The 21,270-nt window shown below is 39.0% G+C and overlaps 1 protein-coding gene across 1 annotated transcript; it reads left to right on the forward strand.

Moving 5' to 3' along the window:
• On the forward strand, window positions 451-19,553 carry LOC109826100 (probable kinetochore protein NUF2). Its single transcript, XM_020393066.1, has 11 exons — window positions 451-662; window positions 732-950; window positions 1,090-1,180; window positions 1,282-1,461; window positions 12,738-12,827; window positions 15,851-15,958; window positions 16,961-17,014; window positions 17,953-18,067; window positions 18,254-18,411; window positions 18,994-19,089; window positions 19,166-19,553. The coding sequence occupies exons 1-11, from the start codon at window positions 502-504 to the stop codon at window positions 19,226-19,228; spliced, it is 1,335 nt and encodes a 444-aa protein (XP_020248655.1). The 5' UTR covers window positions 451-501; the 3' UTR covers window positions 19,229-19,553.

A 21,270-nucleotide genomic window follows, 5' to 3' on the forward strand; every position in this document is an offset into this window, starting at 1 on the left:
CTTGGCCCAGTTTTTTTCAAACAATATTTTTCTAAAAATGGGATTTGGATCCGTCTTGGTTTCATTTTGTAGAGTTACCTAGCTTACGCTTAGAACCGAATTTCCCCAAATTTCTATGGAGTAATCTAACATACTCCTTGAACTGAACTTCCCCAAATTGAGATAAACTTTTTTCTAAAGCTGACTAGAGTTTTGTTGAAACTACCAACGTCTTTTTTGGGTTGGGGTCCCTAATTTCAAAAAGTTCAGATCCAATTGTACAATTCAGCACAACCTTTGGGGTTTTGTGAAATGTACCCAATAAAGATCCGGGACCCGCTCTGTTAATGGATCTGCTTCTGGTCTAAATCGCAGACCCAAACCCGACTACTCACAACACCTAAAACGATTGTTCTCCAATGGCGGGAAAATTCACTCCCAATCTCAAAACTCAGAACAAAAGGGAAAAAAAAAAAGGGAGCGAAAACACCTAAAAATTCTATATTTTTGACGTTGAGAGAGATGTCAGCCTTCTCTTTCCCCGAGCGCCCCGTCAGCGAGATCATCGGCGTCCTCGCCGAGGCTGGCATCGCCGATCTCAAGCCCGAAGACCTCTCGAATCCTACCGCCGACGTCATCTTCTCTCTCTACACCAACTTCCTCTCCTACGTCAATCCTCTCGAGTAAGCCCTAAACCCTAACCGTAATGCCCACCGGGACTCTAAACCCTAACCCTAGTTTTCGATTTTTAGGGATTTTCCCGATGGCGAGATTGAGTTTTCTGCGCTGGAGCTACTGGATAACCCTGATCATCATGTGGATTCGATTAGGGTTATTAATCTTTATCGTAAGATTAAGGATATGCTTGCTTCGATTCGGTATATGGATTTCACGCTGAGGGATCTTTTGAGGCCTGAACCGAAGAGGACGGTCCATATTCTTAGTAGCATGGTTAATTTCTTGTTCTACAGGTTAGGGTTGCTGAAATCTAGAGTTTCAGTCCATTTCGTATGCTATAATTCCATTTTAATTCAGGAAGAAGGTGACTTTATACTATGTTCATCAATTTTGTATTTTGCGGATATACTTAACAATTTATTGGTTTACTAGGGAAGAAAAGCTAAGCATGCTGCAGCCGATCGTTGATCAGTTGCCAGGATATGAGAAACGAAGAATGGAGCTCGAAACAAAGATAGCTGAGGTTTTATTATCTCTCGGATATTCTACAGTATTTTTGTTTGTTTGTTGCTGATTTAGTGGATACCAAGAAATGGGGGATGTTGGTTAATGAGGGCTTTGCAGCTGAACAGGGAAATAATGGACCATGAGGTGGCACGGCAGTTGGAGGAGCCTCTAGTGCAAGAGGTGGATGCCGAGGTTAAAAAGTTAAAGCAAGCCATACATAATTTGAACAAGCAGCAAGTTTCTTTGAAAACAGTAGCCAAAGGATTGAAAGGGAAAAGTGATGAAATTGTAGAGAAGGTTTGCTCTTTGATCATTGAAGTATTAGCTTTCTTCTGTGAGCGGAGTGATTCTCCGTATGGATATATGCTTTAGCTTTATATGGTAATTTGATTAGTTTAATACAAATGTTCAGTCAAGAATCTAATTGAATCAAGTTTCTAGAATATGCAAAATGACAAGGTTGAGCATTTTCTATCTCCCGTTATTAAGTATAAATGTAAAATAATAATTTTTTTCCTGGCATCTTAGTTATAAACATGCTTTCCAGATGCCCATTTCCCAAGAGAGAGAGGGACGGAAGGGGGTGGGGGTGATTTAGGAAAGTTCAGAGGAGATTTACCTTCCATTTCGATAGGGGAAAACAAAATAAAACAGTTTGCTAGTTGCATCATTTGAGTTTTATGACTCTTTGACATACATCAGATATTAGAGCAACAATATGTGGAGGTTTCACGTGTGAAAAGTCATCAAGATGTTTGAGTGTTAACTAGTCAATCATGCACCCGTTGTGGATACATCCTCATGGCCAGGACCATGACCATGTATATAATCTTTTCCTGTTTATTTTCTTTTTTCACGGTTGAAAGATCCTTGCTTTGGAAAAGCGTTATGCTGAAACATATTTGGTATATCCTCAAATGTCGAATCTGAAACAGAAACAGAAGACAGCCAAAAACTATACCATGTGTTAATCAGCCATCCTTTTTGACCCCAACAGCCTTTTTTGACGTTTGAGAAATCGGTGGCCGATTTCTTTGAAATGAGAAAAAGGATGTGGGTCTCATAATTATTTATTATTAGTGGCGGGTCTCACTAATAATATTTTATTTGTGCATAGTGTTTCCCAAACACTATAAATAGGGTCCTAAACTCTTAAGGAAAACTCATCCCAGAAAGAACTCCTCTCATAGAAGAGTAAGAGAAAAAACAGAGAGAGAGATTGTGAGAGTTCTTGGAGTGTATCCGATCAAGAGAGAGTGTTCTCTTTGATCTATTCTTTTGGGATATAAAAGAATTTGGCGTCGTCGTTGCACCGTGGAGTAGCTCCGAAGGAGTGAACCACGTATATCTGTGAGTACTGTGTTGAATATTGTGCCTTTATTTTGTGTATTACGTCTCCGTAAGAGGTGTTATTATCGGGGTGTATCCTAACAAATGGTATCAGAGCCTAACTTAGAGTATATATATCTGCTTATCGTATGCTCTGTGGCTGCCACTAAAAGTGGATCCTCCACATCAAAAAATAAGTTAGATTATTATTTACTCTTTTAAGGCATTGAGCACTATTCACGTCTATGGCACTATTCACGAATACGGTACTATTCACGAATATGATACTATTCACAAATACGGGAAAGACGAAATCTTTCGTCATGGGGTCTACAGTTGAAGACAACAAGCTTCGAATTGAGAAGTTCAGTGGTCAAAATTTTAGGTATTAGAGGATGCAAATAGAAGACTATTTGTACCAGAAGGATCTCTTCCTACCCCTCTAAGGAGAGGCGGGGAAACCTGAGAAGATGGACGACGATAAGTGGAAGATGCTCGATCGTAAAGCACTTGTCACCATTAGGCTCAACCTTCACCAGCACGTGACTTACAACGTCTCGCATGCGACCATCACCAAGGAGATGATGGAGGTCCTGGAGGCGCTGTATGAGAAGCCGTCTGCTTCAAATAAGGTGTACCTGATGAAGAAGCTATTCAATCTGAAGATGCAGCAGAGAGCTCGCGTGGCGGACTTTTTGAATGAATTTCAGTCTGTTGTGCAACAGCTTGCTGCAGTGGATCTAAAGTTTGACAACGAGATCCAAGCTCTTCTATTACTTTCTTGTCTACCAAATTCATGGGAGAATATGGTGATGACGGTGAGCAACGCCAATGGTAATGATAAGATGAAGCTCGACATGGTGATTGGGGCAATTCTGAATGAAGAATCTCGTCGTAAAGTCTCAGGAGTTGAGGCCTCTAGCAGTGGGAGTGCTCTAAATGTCGAAGCACGAGGGCGTGCGCAGAAGAAGGGTGGGGGACGACGAGACCAATCAAAATCCAGAGGGAAGCCTAAAGGACCGAACCCAAATGGTTACGGTGAAGGAAAGTGATTCAGGTGTGGAAAAAAGGGTCACTTTGCACGGGACTGCAGATTTTTTGTTCCAGCATCAGCAGGGGATGATCGAGCTAACGGTGCAACCAATCTCATACACGAGACGAATTCAGATGCGCTTCTCCTATCCCTAGAAGACAAAAGCGATGCGTGGGTCATCGACTCTGGCGCATCTTTCCATGCAACCTCACAACAAAAATTGTTTTCATCGTTCGTGAAGAAGGACTTGAGGACAGTTTATCTTGGCGATGATCAACCTTGTAAGGTTTCCGGAAAGGGAAATTGTACCCTCAAGATGGAGGGCGGGACCACTTTGACGTTGAATGACGTTTGACATGTACCGGATCTCAGGTGAAATCTTATATCAGTCGGGCAACTGACTGATTCTGGTTACAGAGTATCCTTCGAGCAAGGAAGCTGGAAGGTGTCTAAGGGTGCCCTGATGGTGGCACACGACAAACGCGAGGGGTCTCTCTACATCGCCAACGGGAAGATCGACCACTTGCTTGTCGTAGGACAAGCATCATCATCATCATCCGTCGACTGCATGACTTGGCATTGACGACTTGGCCACATGAGCGAGAAGGGGATGCAGATTTTGGTCGCGGGAGAGAGGCTTTCGGGTCTGAACAAGATCGATCTGACTTTCTGTGAGGACTGCATCCTAGGCAAACAAAAAAAGGTGAGCTTCAACAAGACCGGACCGGCTCCAAAACTGTAGAAATTAGAGTTGGTGCACACCGACGTGAACAAGACCGGACCGGCTCCAAAACTGTAGAAATTAGAGTTGGTGCACACCGACGTGTGGGGACCTGCGTAAATCCCATCTGTTGGCAACTCTCTTTATTTTATCACTTTTATTGATGATGCTACTAGAAAACTGTGGGTGTTTTTCTTGAAGCACAAGTCAGATGTTTTCATCATCTTCAAGAAGTGGCTTGTCTGTGTAGAGAATAAAATAGGTAATAAGCTGAAGTGTCTAAAATCTGATAATGGAGTCGAGTATTGCAGCCAGGAGTTCGAGAACTTCTGCTCGTCCCGTGGGATTCGGAGACTGAAGACCGTCCTATGCACACCTCAGCACAACGGAGTGGCGGAGCGCATGAATCGTACTATCTTGGAGCGCGCCAGAAGCATGAGGATCCATTCCGGATTGCCCAAGAACTTTTGGGCTGAAGCTGTTAATACTGTTGCATACTTGATCAACCGCGGGCCATCTGCGGCTCTCAGTTATGGGATACCTAAATAGGCTTGGACCGGAAAGAAGCTGAAGCTAGAGCACTTACGAGTATTTGGTTGTGATGCCTATGTCATGACCAATCCTGTAGATCGGTCAAAGCTTGATCTAAAGTCAAAGAAGCTCTCTTTCATTGGCTATGGAGGAGATGAGTATGAGTACTGTTTCTGGGATCACGATGCGCGCAAGGTGGTGCGCAGTCGTGATGTCGTGTTCCATGAGAATGCGGTGTACAAGACCAAAGATGTGAGTGGGAGTCAGCTATCTCCCCCTCTTTTTCCAGATATTACTGACAGTGAGGACGGCGGTGAGATACCTATCAACATAGAAGACGAAGACCAAGAGAACGTACGGGATGCATAGCAGCAGGATCCAGCAGAATTGCCGATCACAATTCGCAAAGTTCCAAGAAATCCAAGGGTACCAGAGAGGTACCTTTCCACCATGAATTATCTTTTCCTAACTGACAGTGGTGAGCCAGAGAGCTATGAGGAGGTACAGCAGACCGGTAAAGCTCGGGGCGAGTGAGAGTCTGTCATGGAGGAAGAAATGAAATCATTGATAAAGAATGGGACTTAAAAAACTCATAAAGCTTTCAAGAGGGGGAAAGAATCTTCACAAGCGGTGGATTTATCAGGTCAAGGATGAAGCCGATGGACGAAGACACTACAGGGCGAGACTTGTAGTGAAGGGCTATGAATAGAAAGCAGGGATAGACTATTATGACGTTTTTACTCCTGTCGTCAAGTTGACCACGATCCGAACTGTGCTGAGTATTGTGACAGTTAGAGATCTCCATCTAGAGCAGATGGATGTGAAGACGCATTCCTTCATGGAGATTTGGAGGAGGAGATCTATATACATCAACCAGTGGTGCCACGTCCCGCTTCCTAAAATACCCGGGAATCGGAACGTGAACAAACCCGCGACGTATTAGATTGAGAAAAAATATACTTTATTTTTTTATCTTATCTTTTCTTCTCAATCCAATACGCTAAGCGTCTGAAAATAAATATAATGCAAAGACACAGGTCCCCGATCATAATAGCAAGAATATAAGGATAATACAAAATAAGAAATAGACATATCATCAATAGTAAATCATCCCAGATATGAAAATATAGGTCCAACATACCCTTATACAAAATGAACAAATGAATACTGAAGAGATACAAAATACATCGTTCAAGCAGGAATGGAAAGAACTACAAAAGTAACTGGAACCATCAACTAATAAATGAAAAGAATTAGGTTTCGACTCCTTCTTCTTACTCCGTCTATAATGCACTCCTGCTGAGAACCCTCTGGTGCTGAACCTGTTCTTCCTCTAAGTCTGACGTACACCAGAGAAAATAGGTGTACGTCAGCGTGTATGGCACACGTCAAGACCCCACAAAACAAATAGAGCAAATGAAAACCTAAGCAAAAAACGATACGGTAACAGAAATGATAAAAAAACGTGCAACGAAAAATCCAACGAAATCAATCAAGATTCAAGTAACAAGTCGATCATGCAGCTAGCGATCAGAAATAATCCAAGTCACAAGGTCATACACAACTAGATGGAATTAATACTTAAAAATCTACAACTCGAGACATAGTACGTCGAGCGAAATAATCCAAATAAGGAAACCCTCATGTATATGCCATATGTTTCGAATTATAAATAATTAAATATTAATTCCGATCTATGTACGAAGAAAAACACAACTGGTCTACATCTCACAAGAAATCATACCTAGCTAGCTAAGAAACGAGGTCATGTAACTAGCCATTCTATAACAGGTCACTGGTCATATCTCACACAGAGTCAACGCTCTTGTCATCGGATACTGACTGTTCACAAATCCCCTACGTGCATCCAATCTCGCTACACATGCGGCCAGAAGACTACACGTAAACCGTTTTTTGTATGGTCCGAACTCAAGCAAAACTCGGGTAACGAAACGATTTCACTGACTAAAGTGATGTACACACTTCACTTGGTCCGAACTCAAGCAAAACTCGGGTAACGAAACGATTTCACTGACTAAAGTGATGTACACACTTCACTTTAGCCCTACAAACCAACCCCGGTGGCGACACCAACCACGGGAGTGAGCCTGGAAGATACATCAATAGTCTTATCCGATCATATAAACATTAACTTTCCCATCCCAACTCTTCTCGTTTTTTTAAGTCATACATAATCCACATTGAAACTCGGGTTCACCACCTAAACTCAGTCAACACACTCACACATGTTACTAAGTCTGTTCATGACGCACAAGACCACTAAGTCATGAATTACTAAGGTTTCTCAAACACAACATGGATAATACATAACAGACATGTCAAATACATTAAATAAATGCAAAACGTGAAATATGATTGTAAACAGTAAAAACATACATGCAATCCGGTTTCATCAATATCTTGTTATCCAGCCTTCTAAACTATTCATACAAAATCATAAATTACTTAAATTATCCAGCCTTCTAAACTATTCATACAAAATCATAAATTACTTAAATCCAAAATAGATAATTATTTTTTACAAATAAATTCCTTTAAATCATCATAATTATCAAAAATATAATTCTTTTGCCGAAAATAATTCCTTTTAAATTATTAAAATTTTTCTAAGTGATCCGTTCTCAAATAAATTCTTTTAATTAATATAATTATCCAAAAATGATTCCACTACCGAGATAAATTCTTTTAATTCATAATAATTATTCTAAAATAATATTTTCTCAAAATAAATTCTTTTTAATTATTATAAATTCTCTAAATTGATTCTGTGATCAAAATAATTTCTTTCACTTCATTTCCATTATTCTGAAAATACTATTTACCACAAAATTTATCACACAACTATGATTTAAATCAATATTAATCACTAAACAACCAACGCAGATAAATACGTCACAATCAAATTATGCAAATAATTTATAATCGGTATAAAATTTAGATCTGAGCAAGAGGGATATTGCCTCGGGTACGTCGTCAACTACAGCGGGGGTCTTCGGGGTGGTTGCACGGCGTTACGACGGGTTTCACGGAATCAACGGCTAAAATTTCAACTTAAGAGTGTTATTGTGACGTGTGATATTCAAACGAATATAACAAGGTGTAGATAAGGAGCCCAAGTGAAAGGAATATACCGTGTGATAGACAACACGAATGGCTACGCACCGGCAAAGACGATGGCGAAAACGGAGACCAGAGGTGGCCGAAAGCGCGTGCAAAGTCGGCACGAATCTGTCAGAATCCACGAACTGCTTCTGTCGAGCGATGTTTCAGACGTTACAGAGAGAGATATAGAGTGAGTTAGAGCGTGATACAAATTAGAGGTGATAGGTAACATGTAGGGCTACTCACCAGAGAAAAAATCGATAAAAACGGAGGTCGGAGGTGATCGGAAAGTGCACGCGAAGTTGGCACAAAGCTGCAGTTTTCTGCAGTGCAGATTTTCGTCGTTCGGTCGCTGTTCAGGCTCGTTCCTCGCTGCTCAGAGCTTCTCCTCGTTGTTCGGACTTGTCGGAGGTGGGAGGAGGTTTCCGGGGTGTCTCGGTGGGCTCCGACAGGGTTGCTCGGTCAAGGAGGGGAGAGAGGAAACGGAGGTGATGGTGGTGGCGTCGGGTGTAAGAGGAGAGGCGGAGGGAACTGCAGCGGGTGGAGGAGCTCGTGGAGCTGATGGTGGTGTGGGGGAGTTGCTGGAGCTTGAGGCGGAGCTATGGAGAAGGGGGACGGCGTGGGGGTGTGGTCGAGTGGGGTTTGGCGAAGACGACGGTGCGGTGTGCTAAGCTCGATGATGCTCGGTGATGGTGGCGTCGGAGGAGCTCAGAGTTGAGGATGGTGATGGTGGTGGAAACTGAGGGAGGAGGAGTTGATGACGGCTGGTGGTGTTGGTTGGAGGACGGAGAGGAGGATGAGGAGGTAGTGGCTGGTGGAGCTCGGCCGACGGTGGAGTTGACGGGGGTTGAGTGGAGCTCGGTCGGCGGTGGAGTTGACAAGGGTTGAAGGAGGAGCTCGGGTTCTTTGGATGGAGGAGAGAACGAGTGAGAGAGAGAAAAGATGGGTTGGCTTTGAGGGAGGAGAGAGAGATGAAGATGAGAGAGGGAGAGAGAGAGCTGGAGTGAGTACGAGAGGAGAGAATGAGATGGGAGTGAGAGAGATAAAGAGAGATGATTGGAGAGAGAGAGAGTGTGTGAGACAAGAAGAGAGACAGCGGTCGGTGGAAGAGCAGCGCCCTCGTGGGTGGCTTGAGTAGTCTGCCCGTGTTTGTCAAAAGAAGTGGGCGGTTTGGGGTTGGTGGAAGAGAAAAAATGAGATGAAGAGAGGAGCAGGGTTTCTTGATGAGTGGGTTTGAAGAGAGAGAGAAAGTACGAGTGTGAGGAGGGAGAGAACGTGACGATGGAGGGATTGTTGCTGGGAATTTGATGGGAAGTAACAAGCTTTGGATTATTTTCAAATGGGTTCACAAAAATTCAAGCTCTTGCATATAACTACCCTACTCATTTACAACTACAACATTTATTATGATATGTATATCTATTATTACATATATACTCTGTGTATTACATCATAATAAAAATAAATATTATTGTATATTATGTTTTGCATAGTAAATATTAATAACAATAATGAATAATCAATTATTAATTTAAAAGTCTTTACCGTAACGATTAAATTTATAAATTACAAATTTGTTAAATAAATATAAAACCGTATTATTAAATCATAGCAAATTTTAGAAAATCTGGTAAAATAATAATTTAATATTTAAAGTACCAGAAAATTTATTTAAACCAATATCGAAAATTCAAGGTCCTTACAAGTGGGCTTCGAGGAACGAGGTAAGGAGGGCCTCGTGTGTCGCCTGCTCAAGAGCTTGTATGGCCTGAAGCAAGCTCCGCGATAGTGGTACATAAAGTTTGAGAACTGTATGGAGGAGAACGGTTTTCTCAAATGCGACACAGACCATTGCTGCTTCATCAAAAGATACGACGAATCCTATGTGATACTCTTGATTTATGTTGATGACATGTTGATTGCAGGGCCCAACTTGGCCCGTATTGAGGAACTCAAGGGGCGTCTCTCCGAGTGCTTCGAGATGAAGGATCTGGGTCCAACAAATCAGATTTTGGGAATGAGGATCATCAGAGACAGATCAGCACGGAGGCTGAGATTGTCTCAGAAGGCCCACATTGAGAAGATTCTTGAAAAGTTCGACATGAAGAAAGCTAAACCAGTGGACTCGCCATTTGCGAGTCATTTCAAGCTATCAAAGACCCAAGCACCAAAGACTGCTGAAGAGCATGAGTTCATGGCAAACATGCTATATGCATTTGCCATCGGGAGTTTGATGTATGTGATGGTGTGTACGAGGCCAGATATTACACAAGGAGTGGGAATTGTGAGCCGCTTCATGAGCAATCCAGGGAAGCAACACTGAGGTGCGGTCAAGTGGCTTCTACGCTACTTGAGATGCTCGTCCGACCATTGTCTTGAGTATGACAGGACAGATTTGCAGCTAGAGGGCTTTTGTGATGCAGACTACGCAGGGGACATAGACTCAAGAAGAAGCACGAGCGGCTACATCTTCATCTTGGGTAATGGAGCGATAAGTTGGAGATCCAAGTTACAGGATATTGTGGCTTTGTCAACAACCGAAGCCGAGTACGTATCTGCAGCAGAGGCAGCAAAGGAGTTGCTATGGTTGAAGGTTTTTCTTCTCGAGCTTGGAGTAAGCTTTGAGAAATACTTCATCCACTGCGACAATCAGAGTGTCATTCACTTGTCAGAGAACGACGTATTCCATGCTCGGACCAAGCATGTTGACGTGAAGCACCATGCCATACGGAAATGGCAAAGCATGAACGAGTTCAAACATATGAAGATTGATACGAGGTACAATCCAGCCGATATGCTAACCAAGCCAGTTCCGCTCGAGAATGTGAGGCTGTGTGCAGCCTCATATGGCCTCCGTTGAGAATGTTGAAGGCCGTGCAAGACGTCAAAGATACAAGATATCCGGATGATGCAATTAAGAGTTGTGTGAAGATATGATTGATACTCAATCAAATCTTCAAGTGAGAGATTGTTAATCAGCCACCCTTTTTGACCCCAACAGCCTTTTTTGACGTTTGAGAAATCGGTGGCTGATTTCTTTGAAATGAGAAAAAGGATGTGGGTCCCATAATTATTTATTATTAGTGGTGGGTCCCATTAATAATATTTTATTTGTGCATAATATTTCCCAAACACTATAAATAGGGCCCTAAACTCTTAAGGAAAACTCATCCCAGAAACAACTCCTCTCATAGAAGAGTAAGAGAGAAAACAGAGAGAGAGATTGTGAGAGTTCTTGGAGTGTATCTGATCAAGAGAGGGTGTTCTGTTTGATCTATTCTTTTGGGATATAAAAGAATTTGGCGTCGTCGTTGCACCGTGGAGTAGCTCCGAAGGAGTGAGCCACGTATATCTGTGAATACTGTGTTGAATATTGTGCCTTTATTTTATGTATTACGTCTCCGTAAGAGGTGTTATTATCGGGGTGTACCCTAACACCATGAAGACTTATCTAATAAGCGACCTTATTAGGTAGCATTCAATAAACATGGGGGAAAAAATATACAGCAAATCATGACTATCAGTGAAGTTTAAAATGATTATCCCCTTTGAAAATAAGTACCACGGCACGACTATGTTAATAATCTGCAGTTTCAACTGGAACCCAGGTAATGCATTTGCATTGTTTTGTTTAGTACACACAAAATATGATTGCAAGTCACAAAACATGAATGAAGCAAGTACCTTGCTAGGCAAAGTTGAGAGTTCATAGGAGGAGTTGTGTGAAGGCAATCACAGTTCTAGATATGTTGGTGATCATTTGTTTGAAATTTAAGAGATGTCTGCTTAGTAATTTTTGAGCCATAACAAAGTCAAGTTTAACGAGGGTATAGATGAAGATTAAAAGTAAGATTGATGCCAAGAGATGAATTTTATCTCTAGAACTATTTCACATAGACATCCCAAGTAGTTCAGAATGAGAAAGTCATAGGCTCATCTGATGGACTGACTGTGCATCACATGCCTTCTTTACTTTCTTGTGAACAAGAGAGGAGGGTATGAGTTAACTGGTCTAGGACCTCTGTTACTGAAATTTTCACTTGTACAGATCCAGATCTCGAAAGTTGACGACCCACATAAGCAGCAAATAGTAACTCTGAATGGAATGACAGTAAATGTGTTACCAACACACATGAAAAAGAATTGATCAATGAAATACAGAATCATGTTATTTGATGCGTCTATTTATGCATTTATGTACACGATGTACACAGATGCATATACTTATGCAGTTATGCATATGCATATATGTATCCCATACTTATATGTACACATGCATATGCGTATCCTATACGTATATGTATTATATGTACCTATATGCATATATGGTTATCGGAATATTACTTTCTCAACTTACAGCAAGTCTAACGGCCCCCATACCTTGCACGTATCAGAAGCCCATGTTAATCATGAAACAGGTGAAAGTTACAAAATCTGTTTTCAATGTAGATGTGAGACAAATGTCCTCAGGTAGCATACAATTTTTTATTGTTCAGAGTATCGTCTCAAATTTGCTATCCATGTTTCATATGAAATGATATTATTTTCATGGCAACTTGACATATTGCTCCGTCAATAACCTGTATTTGGTTGTTGGAATAAGCTAATGTCTTACTCAAGTTTGTATTGCTTAATCCTGCATCAGCTGCCACTCTGAAGTTTTCTGTTTGTAAACAGTTTATACACTTCGTCTGTGCCAATTTTGACGGTTTATTTGGTTCATGGGACCTGTTTTCCCCCCTATTGTTCATACAGTTTGGTGATATCTTATTTGATTACTTGATTAATTTTATTTGGAAAGCTGTAATTTAATTTATGCATTTTACTTTCTTTCAGATTTCTCAAGCTGATTTCGAACTGGTGAAAAATGTCCAAGAAAATTCCAAGTTGCTATCTAAAATTGTTCAGTCCCCAGACAAGTTACAGGTGCAATCTTTTTCACAGAATATCTCTTTTTCTTTCTTTTCTTTTTTTGAGAGCTTGAAAAAAATGGAATCAAATCCCAAATCTTGTGTAAAGAGGCTTTATCATTGTGCTAGAATGGCACTCGTAAATTATCTTTATTTAGCGATGCCCCAGTGCATATATTATGTTTGTACGTGTTTACTACCAAATATTTTTAAATATATGGTATTGCTTTGATATCGTCTTGTCAGATACATTATGTCATCAACTTTTCTTAATATATACATTGTTAATTGGTATTGGTTAACAAGGATGTCATAGTACTATAATGGTTTACTTGGTGATTCTTAATAGCACTGAAGAGAAAGTTTCAGTGTTACTGTATGTAAGTTGGTATTGCCTCTGCTAACGAACCATTAATAGTCAATTATAAACCTGCTTTTTTTCATGATAAAACTTCTGTTTTGTGGTTTTTCTGTTGACAAGTGCCTGAGTTTGTTGTCAAACCATTACCATTTACCAACCACTTCATCATAAACAGGATTGTCTTGCTAACTTCATGATATAACAAATTATATTTTGGCTCTTTTATGCTAACAATTTACTTTGTTTCAAGTTCTTTGAGGTTCCTAGCTACAGATGTCAAGACTCCAAATCATTCTAGTTTTTGGCATATCTAACATTGTATCTTGACAATGATAAAGTTATGATTAGCATGCTGTGGGTGGGTTTAGCCTGTCTTTCTCTACTGTCAACCTGACATTTCCCAACTCTGTAACCCAGGACAAAGATACGCCTCAGATACAAGATTTGTTTTCCACCAGGATTCAAATGCTTAATCAAGAAACTGTAAACCAGAAACTGCTTGGCAACATTTAAAGTCTGCACTAGGTTTTCTGGGCAAGCAAATTTTTTCTACTAGACAAAACCAGGGACCTGCCCTACTTGCGACCTGTTGCTTCTTGCCAGCAGAAGCAAATGCAAGTACTTACAGAGATAAAAGAAGTTTTCACCAAGCATATTTAGAAAAGTTTGGCAAATGGTCACGATACTGTTTATAGGTTTTTGTGTGTGGGCGCAATAATGCGGTAGTCAAATATCAAGGATCTTTATCTCTATATATAACCTGAGAAGTGCGCTATTGGCAGGCTTCATTCCTTCGATAAAGTAGTAGAACACTCATGTTACCTTGCCTTGCCTTCATGATTAATGACCGTCAACTCTCCAATCTCCATGTACCAACAATGCTTGCATTTGTTTCATTAGGGCTGACTACACCAAATAACATGCCCAAGTAACCTAGTGTTGCACGCGCAGGGCAGATGCCAGAATCTAATCAACATAGTTATATTATCTAGGTTACAGAAAACATTAGGAGGCCTAGAGACTAGGCGGGGGCCAATGCATTTTTCTTTTTTTCTTTTTTAATTACCAATCAATATTATTGAAAGCGCTAGTCACTTCTAGGTGCCAAACTGGGGCCTGGCGCCTAGGCTCCATGCCTAGGAGGATTTTTTTTAATGTTTAAATGGTGTTGGAGGAGGTTTTCCTGAAGGCCGGAGAAGTTCGGAGGAGATTAGGGGAAGTGAAGGCAGCAATGATGGAAATGAGGACCAAGACCTAAGCGATGTAGTCCGCATAAGTGGTCTTCGCTCCCCTAAGCACTCCTAAGACCTAAGCATGTGGCCTCAGCGGGAGCTTTTTAAAACATTGCTTTGTATGCTTTGCTAATATTCAGTTGGACCCTTGCTTGGCATGGTTGTGACTTGAGATCTTACATGTATAAACAATGTAGCTAGATAAAGTTTTGACCTCTTTATATGCCATCACCGTACACTTTGCACTGACTACTTAAACATATAATAAACTTGAGCAACTATATTAGTTTAACATCTTCGATATGAAAATATCCAAGATAAACTGTAGTAAGAGGGTGATTAGTTTATGATGAGAAAACTAGAGGAAAATTGTGATGTAGAAATCAGGGTTACAAAAAGTGCTTGGCAGCCTAGGTGTCGGACCCGGCACCTAGAGCCTAGTTACATACACGGGAGCCAGGTGGGACCTAGGTGTTTTCCTATTTTTTATCTTTTAAGTACAATCAATGTTATTGAAAGCTCTAGGCAACGCTAGGTGCCAAACGTGCGCTTGGCACGTAGGCGCTACACCTAGAAGAAATTCTTTCTTTCTTTTTTTAAGTGGTGGTGGATGAAGTTTTGCTGAAAGTCGGAGGAGTTAAAGAAATGCTCCTAGTCAGTGGAGGATGTTAGAGGAGTTCAGAAGAAGTTGGAGGATGGTGGCAGCAACAGAGGAAATCACCAGCAAGACCTTGCAGTGCAGTCCTCATAAGCGGTCTCCACTTCCTTGGACACTCTCAAGACCTAGGTGGGCAGAGTCTAGGCGGCCTAGGCTAGAGCTTTTTAAAATATTGGTGGAAGAATTTCAAACCCCCAACAAACCCACCACCACTACAGACCAGACCTTTCCCTGTAGACATACTTTTCTATCTCTTTGTTGTAGAATATTCTGAAAGAAAACCTGAAATTATGCTCTTTATGTCCTTCTGGAGGAACTTAGTACTTGGAAAACCTGTTGGATGAACTCTTATTTACCTGTTATTGTTATATCATAAACGCTGTCAAATTAACATTCTAAGCTAGTCTTGATGCGAGTATTCGTCGCGGCCATTTATCTTGTTGAATTATCTTGGACAGATAGATTTTTATCTGGACATTATAGTTGTCTGCATTGTAACTTTACTACATGCATGCTGTGGTCTAGTTTCATTAGGTCATTAATGCTCAAAATGGTTCATTATTTGTGCATTTTGTGTATTTTAAAACTGCATGATAATTGGGCTCCTGTCAATTTTGTAAATGCATTTCATTTTCATATTTCTTTTTTTAAGTGAAAGTTTGACCGCTGCTTGTTTTTGAAATTTGTGCATCATTTCTTCTTGTTGTAAAGTCGAATTAAGACCTGGACATACTGAATATTCATTTACTTTCAATTTCTTTTAACATTACTCTTTTTTTCATCTGAAGAGAACCCTTGAGGAGAAGAAGGCAAACCGAACTGAGGTTCAGAATTCTGAAAAGCTAGCTGTGCAAAATGTTCAAAAGAAAACTACCATTCTGGAGGTTTACTCAAAGGTATTACNTGCGCGCGCACGTGTGTGTGTGTGGGTGCGTGTGTGGGTGTGTGCATGTGTTCCTAACTTGATATTTCAATTCATATGGAGTGCCATATATATAGAATGGTTAAACGAAGACAGTGTGTGCTCCTAGCTCACTTGATATTTCAATTCATTTGGAGTGTCATTTATATACAATGGTTAAATGAAGGTAGCGTGTGTTCCTAATTCACTTGATATTTCAATTCATATGGAGTGCCATATATATAGTGGTTAAATGAAAGTAGTTTGCATGCGCGTATAATGGTTAAATGAAGGTAGTTTAGGTTATTGAGTATAGTTACTAACATTTTACTACTTAAATGCAACAATACTGCATGGGACAAGCTACTAACAGCAAATGGGTGGCTTACGTTATTTGAAGAAATAAAAAGATCATGTGCCCTCATAGATTTTATTGATCAGTGTATTTCCTGGGTATTAGCTTGACTAGTTGACAACAAAGATGGGCTCCATGTCATCTAAATTGATAGTTTATGGGTCTTAAGAGTCTTCATATTCTCTATACATATCGTGTAAACTTGTTCAAGGTGTAGAATGTTGTTGATGCTATTGCATTGTAAATTTACCACTTTCACAAGCTAATAGGTCGTGTTTCTTGATTCTTGCTCTAGGATCTTGAAATTTTACTATATTGTTTCCCTTTCCTTTACATGCATACATAGTTTTATTCTTTCTTAATTTCTTATTCTTTCCTCGGACATGCTTGCACATAAAATCTCCATTGGTTTGTATGTCTTACCTCGAAAACACTCTTTTTCATTTTCCCACCCTGCTACATAACCTCCAATTCATGAATCAGAGAAAAGGCTGCTTTGCGAAACCCATTCTGAAAGAAAGAAAAAGTTCCAAGCACTTCACACTGATTTTGTACTCTCTAGATACATCCACTTGTCAAGTTGCTTTCTTCATTGTTCTTTAGTAATATTCACTTCATCCTAATAGCTGTCCTCTTTTGTAGGCATATGAAAAAATGTCGAAGCATTTATTCCAGATGCAGGCCATACAGGAGCAAGTATGTCTTTTTTCAGTAACAGCTAAGATAACTGTGTATCAAATTTTATTCTGTTGCATTTATAAATGTTGGTTGCAAAAGAAACTTTTCAGCTTCTTTTCTGGCTGCTACATCTCCTTTGTTTTAATGCTTGGTGACAGCCAATAATACCAAAAGGATCTTTTCCTGCTATGTAATAAGCTATTGGTAGTGGATACAGTTTATTTGACTCAATATTTGTGCTCTTTAGTTAGCATTTAGTTTCTGAATATGACTCTTCTGTATACATGAGTAATATTATGAGATATGAAGAGTAGGCAGTACTTTTCTGTATCATACTCAAAACATTCCCATACTGAAATTTCTCTTCTTCTTGATAAAAGAGACTTATGAATTATCCTTCTGCTATCAAACTAAACATGAATGGTGTATAATATTAATCTGTCAATTATGCTTAATTATTTGGAATTCATTATCAAGGCAATACATCTTAAAAGTATGGTTTAAGAGGGGTTTTGATATAATTTCCTTGTCTAATTTTTTGCAACTTCCTTGAGTTTTTCCTCTAGAAATTAACTTGTTGCACCAGGACATACTTGGTTTATGCCCATGGACACATGCATGCATGTACTGATTTGCATGTGCCTGAAAACAGATACCAAGAGGGTGTATGTGCGCTCTCTTCCATTGGTGTGTACGTAATGACTATTTTGTAGAGTTCCATTTATGATATTTCATATAAGAAGTAAATTCTTGGGTAATTAATTGTAACTGGGGAGCTAACAAATTTGTTTTGAATGATGTGCCGTTGTATCATTTCAGAAGGTTGCTATACTTAAACTTCTTCTATTTTATTTAATTGAAGTACATAGCACGCCCAACTGTTTTCATGTTCAGTCATTATACTTGATCTCAGTCTTTGGTATAGGCTTGATAATTTCCTTGTTCAAATTTGTCAGGTCAATTCAGCCAAAGGTGTTGATAAGGATGTGAAAGCTTATAAAGCTAAATTGAGTGAGGACAAGGTCTTAACTATCTCACTCGATGCAAAGTTAGACGAATGGCAAGGAAAAGGTTATCTTGATGCTCGATTAACAGCTCTCTGTTTCAATTTGTGTCTTTGCCCCTTATTTTGTATTGATACACACATGCACACACCCAAAAAAAAAAAACCTAGAGCCCCCAGTTTCGATGCACAATTGATTGTGACCATCTTTTTCTTTATTCTTTTATTTATGTGGATAAAATTACTATAACCAGCAAAGCAAGCTGCGGAGCTGATCAAAATGATGGAGAAAGAGAGGGATACAAGATGTGAGCAGGATTCTCAGAAACTTGAAACTTTGAGGACAGAACTGGAATGGAAGTTGCAGTGTCTAGAACCTAGAGAAAAGACGGTCGAAGCTATGGTTGCAAAGGTAAAATTCTTGACGCATTCCCTGCATCCTTACAAGTTATAAGCCATGTTCTTCGTGGAGTGACTTGCATTGTTTTTCCCTGCCAGCAAATAATGATATTAAACATGGATATTGATCAGTTTTTAACAGAGAAACAAAACCCCGTTTGGCAGTTAAGAGATGTGTAAAACTTGATTGGAAAATGTTAATCAGCATATTTGGTCATAACGAACATTAGGTGAAAAAAAGTATTTAGCAAGATATGAGTTCAAAAACTAGACTTAGTTGGTGCTATTTTTCTTCGTCTTTTGAATGTATTGGTTCAGGAAATCCAATGCAGCCAAACATGTGTTCCTTCTTTATTTTCTATGGGGCTCATTCTCCTTGCTTTTTTTTTTTGGGCGTGTGGGAAAAGTTAAAAGTTTTTGGGGGTTATTTGAGACACTTGGGGGTTCTGCGGGAGTTTTCCGGGCATTTAGTTGGGAAAAACAAAGTTTGGGGGTTTTTGTGGGAAATGTCCCCCCATTTTGTGAAATTTACCCCAAGTATAATTTATCATCTGCAATCAAAATCTAATGAACTTGTTCTTTCTTGAAATAAAAGGGTGACAGTTTGTGCTCAGAAGCTGCTGCAGTTAGAGAAGCTGGGAAGGTTAAACAACAACAGCTGCGGTCCAAACTTGAAGGGATTATCAATGCGGTATGTTTCACTACACAGCTTCATTTTCTGAAACAAGATGCAAAGTTCTGATTAATGCTTTTCGCCGTGTTTTTAGTTTCATAGTTATTCTAATAAGGTTGAACGAGAACTCGGGGTAGATGCACCGAAAGAACCGTAGCTGATGGGGATTACCGAACTGATTCTTTGGGCGGTTTAGTGTTTTATATAACCTCAGCTCGCATCGACCATTTGTTGGATGATCTAATGAACTTGCGAGGATGTCAGAGGAAGAGCAACGTACCTTCAGCTGTTGTTTTATATTGATGCGCTTGATGGACGCGAGCTACACTTATTTTTCCCTTTGTCTCTGATGAGAAGCCTCGTCTTTATTTGGTCATCTGGCATCCATGATTAGAAGATGCATGAAATGTGTGTTAATATCTGAAGTTGAAACTTTGCTGTGTTTTTACTTCAATCGATTTCTAAATGTGCATCTCGTGATCTACTTTTGTTGAAACTAAAATCCAAACTTTCTAATCTGTTTTGATTAAATAAACCGGTATAGGGAAAAAAAATTTAATGTATACTCACCCGTAGAGACCAAATATGATTAGCTTGGACGGCTAGGAATGTTTTTTTAATATCTGATTTGTTTGATCTTTATGGGTTCTTCTTTAATCATATATGCATGTATTTTTAAATTGAATCGAACTGTTTCTTTGATCACGTACTCCATTTGGTATGAATATGAGCATATAAATGACCTATACCGATGACTTATAACATATGAATTATTGAAAATTAGATAATCTAGGAAGGAGCTATTTTTTCAAATAGCTTGAAACTTAAAAAATTAAAACAAGAGGGTGGATAACTTTTATTTCAAAATTTAAAATTCAGAATCAGATAGTTTAACAACTAATCTATTCTTTATAATATTCCTATTTATTTATAATATTCTAAGGTAAAAAGAGAAAAGGATAAAGTCAGCTTGCCTGAATGAGCACGTAAACAATTTTTATTCTTGAAATTAAATTGTTTAACCATCAAACTCTCATTTGTATTATCCCTTTTTTTATAATATTTTAAAAATAAAAAAGTCGACGCTCCTTGTATGATCATACACCAAAGATATATATTCGATGTAGGAACTATAGAGAGTTTGCCGGCCGGCAAAGTCATCTTATATGACGTTTTATTATTAAAAAAAACTTTTGAGATTTGGTATGAACTAAAGTGTACATCGAGTTAAACCCTATACATGAAGCAATAAGAAAAATATCATAGCCAGATGTTATATTAGCCTTTCACATATTAACATAATATAAACAATCTCATGCTTACACTTCAATGTTGTGATGCTTATATTAGAATTTCAACTTAATTATAAAAGTATATATATATATATATATATATATATATGGTTTTAAATATCCAAAAAATAATTTTAGTAGTTCAAATATTTATACTTATAATAATCTTAAGAAACCATTAGAACTTCATTCTAATTATAAGAAAAGTAGGGAGAATTCAATGTAATTTTTAAGTAATTTGTGTAAATGATTTATTTATTTTTTTGCGGATCACAGAGAATATTATGGGGTAGGGAAGTTTTTAATTTTATGTTTGCATGTTACATGTTTTTATAGCGTTTTGTGTTCTATTAATATTTTAAAGAGAGACACAGATGAACCAATAACCCTCTCTTTATAAAATCAGGAAAATCGGAAATTTTTAATCAATAAATAATAAAAATTTTGACCAATTCATAAATAATATTTTAAGAGGAAGACTAATCTATAAACTTTAAATATAATTTAACATATGCATAATTTTACATATATGATTTTAGTGTTAATTTTAGAAAAAACTCCTCAACTTTGGTGGATGCCTTAGAAAACTCCCTTCAACTAATTTAATTTGAGAATCCCTCCACCCCCTAGAAAAAGCTTGGGCGTATTATATATTACCTCAGAAAACTCCCTTCAACTATTTTTATGTTCCCTATTCAACTTTGAAATTAGAGAACCCACACACCAATCAACCCCACCTCCCACCCCCCCAAAAAAAAAAACTATGAGGTGTCTAAAAAAACCTAATGTTTAGCACCTTTTTTGCGAAAACCCCCACATAATTTCAAAATGTAAAAAAAGTTAAATACCCTTTGAAGATCAATCTATCCAGTTACAAAGATACGGCCAACTGGTAAAAAATGGATCT

This window comes from Asparagus officinalis, chromosome 10, assembly GCF_001876935.1.
Source record: "Asparagus officinalis chromosome 10, Aspof.V1, whole genome shotgun sequence".
Classification (NCBI taxonomy): Eukaryota; Viridiplantae; Streptophyta; class Magnoliopsida; order Asparagales; family Asparagaceae; genus Asparagus; species Asparagus officinalis.